Source organism: Tenrec ecaudatus, chromosome 9 (assembly GCF_050624435.1).
Source record: "Tenrec ecaudatus isolate mTenEca1 chromosome 9, mTenEca1.hap1, whole genome shotgun sequence".
NCBI classification, from domain to species: Eukaryota; Metazoa; Chordata; class Mammalia; order Afrosoricida; family Tenrecidae; genus Tenrec; species Tenrec ecaudatus.
Genome location: NC_134538.1, coordinates 55,941,114 through 55,955,498, shown reverse-complemented (window position 1 = coordinate 55,955,498; position 14,385 = coordinate 55,941,114). Strand labels below are relative to the sequence as shown.

General features: G+C 37.9%; 1 protein-coding gene across 1 annotated transcript in view; it reads right to left on the bottom strand.

Moving 5' to 3' along the window:
- Positions 1–14,385, bottom strand: part of ABCA13 (ATP binding cassette subfamily A member 13) — a 458,452-nt gene that overhangs the window by 57,124 nt on the left and 386,943 nt on the right. Inside the window, exon 50 of the mRNA XM_075557314.1 lies at positions 11,574–11,683. Within this exon, the coding sequence (XP_075413429.1) occupies positions 11,574–11,683 (110 nt within the window). The remainder of the gene's footprint in view (positions 1–11,573; positions 11,684–14,385) is intronic.

Genomic DNA, 14,385 nt, shown 5'->3' with positions numbered 1-14,385 from the left:
CTCCTATATCTGCCCTCTTTCAATTGGCATACTCTTGGCACACACATAATATTCGATAGGTTCATCTGTGTTGTGAAGTTTTTGCAGAATCATCCCTTTCTAAACGTTAAGTATTGTTCCCTTGCGCGCTTGTTCCACAGTTTGCTTGTCGTTTTTCCATTAGTGGGGATTTAGGCTGTTTCCATCTTTTGGCTATTATTAATAACTCGCTGCTATCAAGACTATTCTAACTCACAGTGACCCAAAAGGATGGAGTATTTTGCAGAAATTCAATATTCATAGGAACAGATTACCTACGCTTTCTCCCATAGAGTGGCAGGTGGGTTTGAACCATAGGTATTTGGTTAGCAGCTTAATGTGCCCCCAGGGTGGAGATAAATATAAATGTGAGTATACCTATTCGTGACACAGTTCTCTTTACTCTAGGATAAATTCCCAGTATTGGGAGTGCTGGGTCATAGGACATTTCTATTTCTAACTTTTAAAGAAAGCATTTTGCCATTTTCCACACTTGAATGAGATACTATCCCGTTGTTTTGATTTGTACCTCAAATGGTTGTGATCATTTCTTCACATCTGTAGGTTTTCAAAATGTCACATGATGACGCATCTATTTGTGTCCTTCATCAAATTTTAATTGGATTACACATCATTTAGTTACCAGTTTGGATACCTTTATTTCCCTGGTTTGCTTTATTGGTCTAGCTAAGGCATATAATACACTATTGAGTAGGAGTTGTGATAAAGGGCATCAAATACCAAAATCATTCTTTAAAGAGATGGGAAGCCTGATCATCTTTATATAGAAAAGAAATCAATGAATACCAATCCATTACGATTGAGTTGATTCCGACTCACAATAGAACAGAAGAGAGCTTTCCTGATGGGTTTCTGAAGTTGTAAATCTTTACGCGAACAGAATGCCTCAACTCTCTCCCTCAGAGGGGCTGTAAGTTAAAATTGCTCACCGTATGCAACCCACTAAGCTACCAAGGCTCATTCCGGAAATGAAAGGGAGTCTAAATAAACAAAATACTACTAAAGAGCAACAAAGCACTAGACCTCCCGCTGTTTCATCTCAGCCTGGTACTGGTACAGTGGCAGACACATCCTTCTTCCTCTCGGGACATTGCCATTGGGTAAACGGTGCCCTTAGGATATTAAACGATTGCTTATTCTAGCATGGAGTTGAGTTGAATTCCAGACCTGAAGAATGACTAAGGACCATAATCTTGGGCTTTCCACCAATCTCTATCTGAACAGTAAGCCTGATCACTTGTATGATTTGGGTTTTGTTCCAGATTCTTTATTTTACTCCATCCAGAACCTTACAATGTGATCCATTTCAGAGCAGTCAGGAGTGGCATTGGGCACCATCTAGTTCTGGTCTCCAGGTTGTGAAGACTGATGTTTTCAAGGTTCATTAATCATTCTATTGGACTAATTGTTTTCATGAATGCTTTGATCTTTACTTTTCCTTCTTCTACACAAGGAGAGGCCAATGGTTTCTCCTTCGATGAAGGTCTCTCAAAAACTTTTAAGACCCCAGTTGCTTCTCAGCAACGTAATATGGAGAGCATGGCCTTTGTGACCTACAGTATGCTAATTGACTGGATGTCCCCTGAGACTAGGGCTCTGAGTTCCCAGCTACAAGAAGGAATTCTATAAAGTTTTGATGCAGTATTTCATCAGAAATTATTCTAAATACGTGTGTGTGTGTGTGTGTGACTTCCCTCTGGTGGATAAAAATGACAGCGGCTTTTACTTAAATGTTTTTTAAACATGTTTTTCACATTCTGCTAAATAAAATCTGGTTTCACTTGTGTTTCTTAATTCAGCTTCTTTGTATTTTAATTTTGTCATGTTCTAAAAGTGATAATAGTAGTTTTAGTAGTGCAATAAATATCCATACTATTTTAAACTACTTCTAACAGTTGGAATTCAATTGAAGAATAATGCTAAATAATTATGTTAATAGTTATCCTTTGCTTCTTTTTAATGAAAATTACTAATATTTCATGTATAAATAGGAAACATTTAGTTAGTCTTTGCATTCATTAACTCATCTAACAAGTTATTATTCAGTGGGCAGATTCACAGAGAGCTCACATGTGTCAGCATAGAACTGTGGGACCAAGAATTATCAATGACTGGTTGTTCAGAAGTACATTTCCAGGCTTTCTTTCTTTCTTTAGATGCCTTTAGGTGAAATTGAGTGTAAGAGCAGAGAAGCTCATGAAGAGACAAGGTTATTAACTGTTTACATAATTTAGGAATACCTTGTATTGAATACAACCTTACAGTATGCAATAATGATGTTATTCACAATTACCATATATATAAAATATTTCTTTAATCATAATATAATGAGCAAAAATAGTTAAGATCTCTTCTAATATATTCTTGACATTCTCTTTGTAATTTACCAGTGAATTTATTTTGAAAATTTTCTTGTTATGAATTTCACATATAGAAATGTTTTCACTCTTGTGACCAATTCACATTGGATAATACATTTTATTAATATAAAAGTATTACCTCAAATATGTTTTGGGGGACTCTACTTGTTGTATTTTATTCATATATTTTATGTGCATCTTCACAACTATCATTCATTTATTAAACAATAATTTAGTGTTGTGCAATATGAAAGATTCAATTTAAATGTTTTAAATGTAATTTAAATGTTAAAAGCAATTTTAACATTCCTTTTTTTGTTTGTTTGTCTTTTAGAAAAGTTAAACCTATTTATTGCAATAGCATATTCTTGCTCTGGAATCTATCAACTTGCTATTATTAAGAATTATTTCTTTCAGCTACCTATTTTATTTTTCATAATTTATGCTCCACTGATTGTAGTTTCTTTATTTTTATCTCCTCTACTAATTAATAGGTATAAGAAGGGGGAAAACATTGGAAAAACTTAAATGAAACCATTCACTACGTTTTGCAAAGTCAACTTCCGGCAAAGCACTTAATGACATTTAATGACAAGTCAGTTTCCTGGATATTCTTTGTGAGTAAATAGGAACAATCTCCACTTGTTGAAGTTATTACCATTATTAGATAAGATCAGGAATTTAACATATGTTAGCAGAGAGATAGGCAACACACAGTCACTTATTTATTGCTATGTAGTCAATTCCATTCACAGAGACCCTGTAGGATATGACAGACCTCATCATAGAGTGTCCAAGCCAGATTGCTTCATCTTTCTTTCACTGAGCACCTGGTGGTTGCAAAAAGCCTACCTTTTTTTTTTTTTTAAGCAACACATTACTTAAATCACTATGCAACCCTGACTCATGGTGAGGGCAGAGTCTCAGTAAATGTTGATTGCTCTGATTGGCCTTTATCTTTGTCCAGACACTGAAAACTCAAATATTTTCACTATGCAATCAGTCCAGTCAAACATGATGGTGGTAGTAGTAAAGCAATATGGAACGTTGGAAACTGTGACCATCTGGGAAGTATCCAACCAAAGGTCATCAAGTTAAAGGATGCAAGTACCAAGTTAGCTAACTAATAATACATGGGATTTCTGGTCTGCAGTGTCAGTTTGTAAAGACTGTCATACCAGAAGTCAGTGATTAATCTGAACAGAATTATAATGGTCAATTTAAAACAAGGTTTTTTGACACAATCTTATTCTCAAGTGGTAGATAATGCATTCATAAAAATAAATTAAATAATGAAAAAAAGTGTTCCAGATAGTATATAACCTCAGTGGAGATAAAAAATGAACCTTAATATACTGAGTAACTGAATCAATGGGTTTCAATTAGTTAGGATTTAAGTTAGGAACTTCATCGACAGAAAAGTAAGTAATTAAAATTCATTTGTTGTTCTAACTACCCAGTTAATTCATTGGATGCCAATGTTCAATTAACATCACAAATAATCCAGGGTGAAATATTAATACAAATGTGATTTGGTTATAATTACACTAATCACACATACCTGTATGTAGTATAATAAGGAACTTTCAGATCATGATAGGAATGTAAATTTATTCTTCCTTTTAAGAGTAGCTATTTGAATATCATTAGCCAATAATTTTACAAATAATGGGATAGAAAATTAAAGGAGAGTCTGATTTCTAGGGAAGAAAAAGTATAGCATTTGTTTTTGCTTCCTTTTGAAGTTCTGATTCCTTTGTCCACTTGTATTTGTAATAAAGAACCTACATTGCCATCAAATAGATTCCAACTCATATTTACTTTATAGAATAGAGCAGAACTGCTCCATATGGATTCGAAGGCTGTAATCTTTATGGAAATAGAGTGCCACCACGTGATCTTATGGAGATATGGTAGGTCTGAAATGCCAATCTTAAAATTAAAGGTCAAGTGCATTAACCAGTCCTCCATTCTCACTGACTGTCAAGCCTTTTTCAGCTCAAAAATGGACAAATATTCCATGTGCACGGATCCAAAACCAAACTCACTGGCATCAAGTTGACTGCAACTCCTGAGTCCCTAATAGGATAGAGCAGAACTCTCCCCATGGGCTTCTGAAACGGCAAGTCTTTAGGAGCGGGGGGAGCCGCATTTTTCTCTGGAAGAGCAACCATTGGTGGCCCAGGCCTAAGGCGTAACCCATTACATTACCAAAGCTCCTACTATGTCATTAGGGATCCTTAAAATAGATATAGCACCTCAAACCACAAAAGTCTCTCCTTTCTAATTCCAATAAAAGTCAAGCAATTATGAAATTCAAGATCTTACCTTTGATAATTTCCAATGTTAACATAATAATTCTCGAGACTGCTGGTGTTCTTGCTGATATGTATAGCCTCGGTGAAAAGTGATCGAGCAATACTTAAGGCAAATGGAAATTGAGTTACCTTACAACCCAGCAATCCCTCTATTGGGCATATACCCAGACGAGGTAAGAAATAGATTACAACTAGTCATCTGCACTCCAATGTTTATTGCAGGACAAGGAATAGGAAACAACCTAAATGTCCATCTATAAATGAGTGGATCAGAAAATTCTGGCACATAGAACACAATGAAGTACTATGCATCATTAAAAATCACTGATGATCATATGAAGTACATTGTCTCATGGGAAGTGTTGGAGGAAATTATGCAAAATGAAGTTTGGGATCCCAGAAGAACAAGTACCACATGAGCCCACTGAGGTAAGTATAATCAGCACAGTAGGTATTGAAGAAAAGCCACTTATCTCACACTGTATGGGTTGAGATACAGGCAAGCACGTGGGGAATAGACCAAACACCAGAATGTACATGTCATTCCAACACAAAGAAGGGGAAAGATGGGGGATGGGGAGAAATGAGGGGGAAATAAAGGAGACGATGGCACTGGCGGAGTAGGGCCCTGACCCACCTAGGGGGAGGGTATTGTTTATGTCTCCACAGAAATGGGAGTATAAGAGCAGACCCCAACCAAACCTTGAGGGCAATGTAACCACAGGGAGCAAGTCATGAACAGAAATGTCTACAGGGCTGGCCCCAATCAAAATCAAACTGACCCCATCTCTAGAAGTATGTGCTAGATGACAACAATAAACCTACAGATGGGGGAGAGGGACTAGCTAACCACACTGACATGAAAACAAACCAAGAAGTCAAAAGAGCAAGTGAGGGCTTAGACCCCATATTGGCACACAGAGCCCTGAGGATGACTTCCCTGCAGGGGGCTGCTAAGGCACAGAGAGGACTGCACCACTGACAACAGCTCCAGACACCATGTCCCTCGGTGGAGCATACCTCGACAGAGGACAATACTGGAGACACATGGCAGGGAGTGAGTCCGGTCTGACCCGCCCCACAGTGGGGCGAACATATCAGATCAGCACCAGGATCAAAGCAAAGCCACGCTGTCGCTAAGGAGCCCTGAAAATAGACGTCAGGGTCCGAGGGGCTGTAGTCAGCCCGGCAGTCCTCTCTGTGCCTTAGCAGCTCCGTGCTGGGACGTCTTCCTGAGCGCTTGGTGTGCGGATACGGGGTTTAGTCCCTCACTCTCTCTTTATCCTTCTTGGTTTGCTTCCGTGTGGGTGTAGCAGGCCGGCCCCTCTCCCCAACCTGTAGGGTTACTGTTGGCCTCTGTAGCACATACTTATGGGTGCACAAGCAAATGTGGTGAAGAAAGCTGATGTTGCCTGGCTATGGAAAGGTATAGAATCTGCGTGCGGTCTTAAAGGCTTGAAGTTAACAAGTGGCCATCTGGCAGAAAAGCAACAAGTCCACACGGAAGAAGCACATCAGCCTGTGAGATCATGTGGTGTCAATAGGATAAGGTAACAGACATCAGAAGACCCAAACAAGCAAACAATCTTATTGTTGAGAACTCAGGGACAGAGACCAAAACCATCTGCAGACAATGGGGCATCCCCTCACAAGGGCTGCAAGGAAGGGATGAGTCAACCAGGGTGAAGTGAGGCACCAATGAAACACACTATAGCCCTCTGGCTCCTTGAGGCTTCCCAGGCCTACTGTCATGACCCAATCCTGCCTTTCACTGTGGGCGAGGCTGGAGCATGACACACAGAATCCAGGTCAGATGGGGAGAGAAAAGGGGAAGGAATTGTAGGGGAAGGGAGATAGTGGTCGGAATAAGATATGAAAATAATGTAAATGTATAATTTATCAAGCGATCACGAGGGTGGGAAGTGGGGAGGAGTATCAAAAGAAGAGCTGATACCAAGGGCTCAACTAGAATGTAAATGGTCAGAAAATAATGATTGAAATATATGTGCAACTGTGCTCATACAATTTATGTATGGATTGTTATAAGAGCTGTAAGAGCTCCCAATAAAATGACCTTTTACAAAAATGTTGAATCGGTGTATATTCTCAGCAACAAAATCAAAATAAATAAAATTATGTTTTTTAAAAATTTCAATGAGTTGTTTATACTATTATTTCTTAATATTTCTCTAAACATATAAAACTCCTTAACATATTTCTATTTGCTTCATTCATTGCTACATTGGGAATGTGATCATAGTCTTCCACTATTTGTCTATCACTTTGTGGTATTATGGTGACTTGTGTTTTACTGGAAGCTATGCCATTGATATTTCAAATACCAGCAAGGTCACCCATGATGGCAATATTTCAGCACACCTCCTAGGATAAGGCAGAGCAGGAATAGGACATGGCTATGTTTCTGAAAAAAAAATGGCCAGCGAAAATCTTCTGAATGACAGTGGAACATTATGTGACAGAGTGCCAGATGATAAGCAGCACTTCCTCCGCAAAGCAGAGTGAACGGTAATGATGTGGATGCGGTCAAACTTTAGGGATGTTTATTGGCTGATGTAACATGACAATATAAGATGAAACTGCAAACTTCCACTAGCAATTATAAAGTGGAATGTATAGACTACGAATGACTAAAAAGTAAAAGTCATCAAAATTGTATGGAATGCAAAATTATCGATATCCTTGGAAAACTGATAACTCATTGAGCTACCAGCATTCCTATCATAGGTATTCATGAGCTAAAATGGACTGGTACTGATAATCTCAAATTAGACAACCATGTGGTCTGATAGACCAGAAATGACAAATAACACAGCATTCATCATCAAACAGGCCATGTCATAGTCCACCTGAAGTACAATACTGTAAGTGTTAGTGATGCACACACATCTACACTGAAGACCAGTTACTATAACCATTATCCCACTTACACAATAACTACTAATGGCAAACATGAAAAAGATGAAGATTTTTGCCTACTTCTATACCCTGAAATTAATCAAATACTCAATCAGCATTGACTGACTATTACTGGTTATTGGAATATAAAGTTGGAGACAGAAAGTTCAGCATTGAAAATACGGCATTGGTGACAGAAACAAATGCTGGCACTCTCCTGATCCACTTGGCAAAGCCCAACAACCTGCTCACTGCTTCTTACAACAACAGAACTGCGATGTCTCGGTATGTGGATCGACAGAGTGAAAGTGACTGGGTCCTTGGAAACAGATAAAGAACAGCTCCATTTCATCAGTCTGACAGAGGACAAGGGGTGACTGTAGAACAAACCATCACTTAATTACTCAGGTGAAAATTCAAACGGAAGCTGAAGAAACTAAAACAAGTCTATAAGAGCTAAGATATGACCGTGGGCCTATCCTATGTGAATTCAGAGACCAGCTCAATGATAGATCCCCTGCAACAATCACTAGTGCTCTAAGATCAGGTGAAACGTGGTAGCCATCCAGGACATCATAGGTGAAGAAACAAAGACATTAAACAGAGAGGAAAGGTAACAAACAGCAACAAAATCGATGCCAGACGTGACTCTGCCACTTGCTTTTGGATGTAGTCTTAAAAGCAAACCACCTGAACAGAAGATTGCAAGGGTCAGTCTGAAAAGACAAAGTAAAATATAACAATGCAATCTATAAAAACTTGGAGCTAGAAAACCCAAATGGATGAACATATTTGGAATTTCTTAAGCTGAAATACCATAAAGAATTAAAGTCCAGCTGTGGATTGAAATGCCGAAGGATTCCAGCATAAGGAATCTATGCGTGGTGGGAGGGATCTCTCTAAAATGCTACAAAAAGCATCAGGTCATTTTGAGAACTAAGGTACTCCTGAAGTAACTCATGGTCCTCCCAGGGGCTCTGGTGGCACAGTAGTTACAAGTTGGACTGCTAACTGCAAGGTCGGCAGTTTGAAACCACCAGTGGAGTTGGCTCCTCAAGAGAAAGACATAGCTTTCTACTCCTTTAGAGTTACGAGTCCCAGAAACTCACAGGGTCAGTTCTATCGTGGGAAGATGAGTCGGTGAACTCAATGAGAGTACATTGAACACATTCATGCGAAAGCTAGACAATGAATAGAGACAGCTGAAGGAAACAGGTGTCTTTTAATTATGGTGCTGGTGAAGAATGTTACGTCTGCCATGTATTGCCAGAAGAAGAAACAAGAAATATAGTCAGAATGTTCCTAAGAAGCAACGATGGCAAGATTTAGCTCATGTACCTAGAAAGTGTTATCAGGAAAGACTATTTCCTAAGGAAGAATATCCTTTTGGGTAAAGGCTCCCTACAATGAGAGAGAGCCTGAATAAGATAGATGAACACAGTGAGTCCAACAATGATTCAAACACAGAAATGATTGCAACACGCAGGACTGAGCAGGGTTTCGTTCATCGTACACAGGACCACTCTGAGATGGAACTGACTTGATGGCACCTAACAACAATGGTGAAATGTATGTCTTCGTACATAGTAATCTCTGAAATAAACTTTTAAAAATAGATAAATGTTCTATTATATTGGTGAACTATAGCCACACTCCAAAAAATCAGTTCTGTAGATCAGAAACAAAAACACAAGGCAAGAAACAGGTTTTAAAACCATTGCTCTAATTGGCCTTGTGTGATAATTAGATGCAAATAGGTAATGGTTAGGAATTCGTCTGATAAGGTAATGAAGTGGGAGCAAGATTAGGCTTTCTACATCCATAAAAGAGCTACAGTCTCAGAAAAGCCATGGGAACAGTCTATACTCTTCTATAGGCCATGACGAATTGGAACTGAGTTGATGACAGTGAGACTGTAAATGGTAAGAAAAAGCACTTCACATATGAAGGTAAAAGCAGAATGAAATTCAATTCCTGGGTCTAGAGTAGAGGTCAGATGCGAATTAGAAGGGCTTCCAAGGGCCAATGCACTTCAAACATAACCCTTGCTCATTTCACACTGGAACCTTGGGTGCTGATATGATGCTGAGTAGATTTCAGCAGACTTTCCCAAGGAAGATGTACTGCAAAGAAAAGTCTAGACATCTACTTCTGCAAAGCAGCTATTGAGAATTCGGTGAATCATAACAATCCTATCTGTACCTTCCCGTGGGTATGGCCCAGGGCTAGACAGCATTCCGCTCCAGTGGTGATACCACGTGTGGACCCCAAAGCAGCTTACAACAAAAGATGTCCTCACTGGACTAACTATTGGGGACCAGAAATGGACTATACTCTATTGCGGCAAGATGAGAGCCCAGAGCTGTCCATAAAGACGGGGTTCTGGGAGACAGAACTAGGAAACAAATCATGGAGGAACCCACACAACTGCAAGGCATGCTCGGGGTTGGATCACTCAGCGTGGTCAACGTAGGCTCGCTTTGGGGCTATTTACTAGTCTGTAGTAAATGATAGCCATTTTTAACCACCTCAGATATTCTGGTTCTAAGTTCGTCTGACATTGCTTCTCTCTCAAGCAACCCCACAGGACCTTTCTACGGAATATAATTTTTCCCCCAAATCTGTAATTGCTGACAATGACAGAGTACCAAGTAGGCAAAGTAAATATGGAATTAACAGTTTCACACATTTTCCATAATGAATGTGGTGAAAAACATATAAAATTGTGTTTACAGAGAAACTAAATAATCTATGTAAGCCCTCACTCACCTTGTTTATCAGTTAATCCACCCCCAGAGGCAGAAAAAAAAAAGAAAAACCAAAAAACCAATATCACCCAACAAACTCATTGGCAAGCTCAGCTAGCAAAAATATCAAGGACCATAAGAACATCTAACACAAGAAATTTGACCAAATAAATAAGAGATGGATCATTTCCTGATGAAAATAATCTGAATAAATAAATAAAGGAAGTATGTAAGAAATTTCTAAAAATTAAAAATGTTATTGGATGATATTTGTGAAATTGCCTAAATAAATAGTAATGTCCATCATAATATATATGTGACATTTATGATATATGCAATGGTATACCAGGATGAAAATCATAAAATGTCAAACTACAGTACCAATTTCTGATGTGCTTCCAATCTACTTTCATTTACGATGACATTTTATAAATAATTCTAAAATTAATATGCACAAAGAAAGGAGAATAAATAATACAATCAATTCTTTAAATGAAGCGGTAGGAAGAGACAGGACATACAACCTGGTATGTGCATCATAAAACAAGAGAAGGAAGGAAGAATGTTGAGCATGTATGAGAACTTTTATATAGCACGGAAAACACTTCCAATCTAGGCAGATGATACTTTAGTAAGAAAATCATGTTATCAGAAAAGTAGAATTTTGGATAAAAAATCAAATTGTATTTCTGCTACACAAAATCATTATGACATTTCATGATATAAGCATTTCAGTATTCAAATACATTTGCACATGAACTTTTGAATGTGAAAAAAATGACTTAAAATTGGAGAATAACTTTGTAACTTATAAGAGAAGACTTTCTTAAACAAGATTTTGAAAGACAAAATGCTGTTGTTTGGGGTTATATAAACCATTTTTAAAAGTTAAAATTCAAGAAACAATTGGAGACAAGTAAAATATGTAAAACAGATTAAGTATAATCAGATAAAGACAGCAAGAGATCAATTTTAAAAGGGAGTGAACATAAAAGAAGTCATACTAATGATAAAAAAATCAATGCCTATTTGGAAGTTCTATTACTGCTTCTGATACTAATTGGACAACAAATCTGTATGAAAATGGCATTCTTAGACTTTAGTCCACAGGACAAAGGACAAGCTTAGAGGATTCTGGGCTTGGTTATTATCTCTTTAGGTCGCAAAAACAATGAAAAACAATTGGTTCTTACCCCATGGGAGTCCTGATGAAAGCATGTCCTGATGTTGGAGTGACGTCACCAGTCAGCATTTTGAATGTAGTGGTCTTCCCAGCTCCATTCACTCCTAAAAGCCCAAAACACTGAACGGAAATACAAAGTAAACAATAAAATTAAGATGTGAGATGAACTAGCATTCATTTTCACCTAATTATGAATTGATATTTTAGGTTTGTTTTGGTGATTTTGAAATTACCATACCTATATTAAACATTCAAGAATGATTTCAAAATTATTATAGCATTTCATGATATAAGCATTTCAGTCTGACTTTATAGACATTGCTGTCTATAAGATGAGAAATAAATACAAACTACTCCCAAATATGCTGAGACCTACCATGTACATATATATTTTAAAAGAGCTTCCTAGAATTTTCCATTCTCCATTCTCCCTTGAAAGAAGCATTGTTACTGGAGTTCTGGTTCATACAGACACGGGTTTCGTCAACACAAAACTTGTATAAACATGACCTAGTGCATGAGTGCAGATTATTTCTACCAGTTTTTGCCTTAGTTTTGTTAGGATTTCTAGAGATCAGAGTTGATCTTTCCATTGGTCTTATAAAACAGATTGGCGCTATTGAACAGAATTTTATGGAGAAATTTCAACTGTGGAAAATGTTTGGATTCACCAATCTGCTTCAGAAAAGGTAGGTAGGTAGGTAGGTAGGTAGCTACAGTCAGTTGGATAGACAGATGTTGTTGTTAGGTGCTTTGAGTTGGTTCCAACTCATAAGCCCCACTGTGCATAAAAAATGAAACAGTGCCCAGTCCTGCCCCTCCTCCCATGTGTGTCAGTCCATCTCATTGAGCGTCTTCCTTGGAAATTTTGTTGTTGCTACTCTAATTTACGGAACATGGTATCCTTCTGCAGAGACCTGTCTCTTCTCACAACATGTGTCCCAAGTGTATAACAGAAGTCCTACCACCCTTACCTTCTCACTATTCTCTCCAGCACCACATCTCAAATGAGTTGATTGTGCTCTTCAACACACAGGTTGTGTGTAACATATTTACCCAATGCGCTTCTTCACTGCTGCTTCCACGAGCATCTATTGCGGATCCAGGCAAAATAAAATCCTTGACAACTTTCATCCTTTCTCCATTTATTATGCTGTTACCTATTGATCCAGCTGTGAGGATTTGTGGCTTCTTTACATTACATTGTAGTCAATACTGAAAGCTGTCCCCCTTTGTTTTCATCAGCAAGTTCCCCAGGTCCTCTCTCAGCCCACAAGGCTGCATCACCTGTGTATCAGAAGCTGCTAATCAACCGTCCTCCAATCCTGATGTTGCACTTTTCATCACATTATTATTATTTGATTATTTTCTCAGAATAAAGATTGAATACGTACAGTGAGATGATATAACCTTTGCATACATTTTTTAAGATTCTGAACCATTCAGTATTGCCTTGTTCTGTTATCACAACTGCCTCTTGATCCATGTACAAGTTCCACACGAGCACAATGAAGTGTTCTTAGATCCCCATTCTTCTCAAGGTAATCCATAGTTTGTTATTATTCACACTATTGAATGCCTTGGCATAGTCAGCAAAAACCAAGTAAGCATCTTTCTGGCATCCATTGCCTTCAGCCAAGATCCATCTGATATTAAGCTATGACCCTTGTTCCACATCCTTTTCTCAATCTGGCTGACACCTCTGGCAGCTCCTTGTCAATGTACCATTGCAACTGTTGTTGAATGTTCTTCAGAAAGATTGTACTCACATATGATAGTAATTATATTGTTCCATGTTTTCCATATTCTGGTTGGTTACTTTTCTTTGGAATGGGCACAAATATAGATCTCTACCAGTCAGTTGAACAAGTATCCTTTCCAAAATTTCCTGACACAGTGGCGTGAATTCTCCCAGTGCTTCATTGACTTGTTGAAACATTTGAATTAGTATTCCATCAACTCTTGGGGCCTTTTGTGTTTTTAATCAATACCTGCAATACAGCTTGTACTTCTTCCTTCTCTAACATTGGTTCTTGTTTATAAACAACTTCTTGAAATGCTTGAATGTTGACTAGTTCTTGTCTTACAGTGTCTCTGTTTATTGCTTCCATCTTCTTCTTTAATTTTCTTTCATAGTTCAATAATTGTCCACAGGATTTTTCAATATTGCAATTAGAAGATGGAATTCTTTCTTCATTTTTTTCATTTTAAGATAGGCTGAATGTTTTCTTCCTTTTGGGTTTCACAACTCCACACATTAGAATTAGAATACATGGTCTTTTCATTAGAAGGCTTGTCTTCTCAAGCTGTCCTTTGAAATTTTCTCCTCATCTCCTTTGCTTCCCTGAACTTACAGTATATACGGTAATAGTCCTTTAATATTGTACTACCTTGAGACAACTCTTTAAGTTGTCCCAATATAGCACTTCATAACTTTGATATTTTGTTCCCACTCAATTATTCATTCATAGAGTTCAAACAACCTTCCTTAGTCATCTCTGTATGATGGAACTTCAAAAAATTCATGGACAAATTCCATTATCTTTTAATTCCATTTCCCACAAACGTTTTGAATCCCTTTCGTATTTTCCACAAGCCCTTGCATAGACACAATTTCTGTGTGATTTTCATATAAAATTCTTGTTGCCATATTGGCATTGATCTGACTCATAGACTTCCTGTAGAAAAGAGTAGAGCTAAGCCTGGTGATACTCATGCCTGTCATCTTCATGGGAGTAGACAGATGCATCTTTCTTCATGGACTGACTGCTGGGCTAAAATCTCCGATAATAGCTGAGGGCTTAACTGCGGTACCTGTAGTC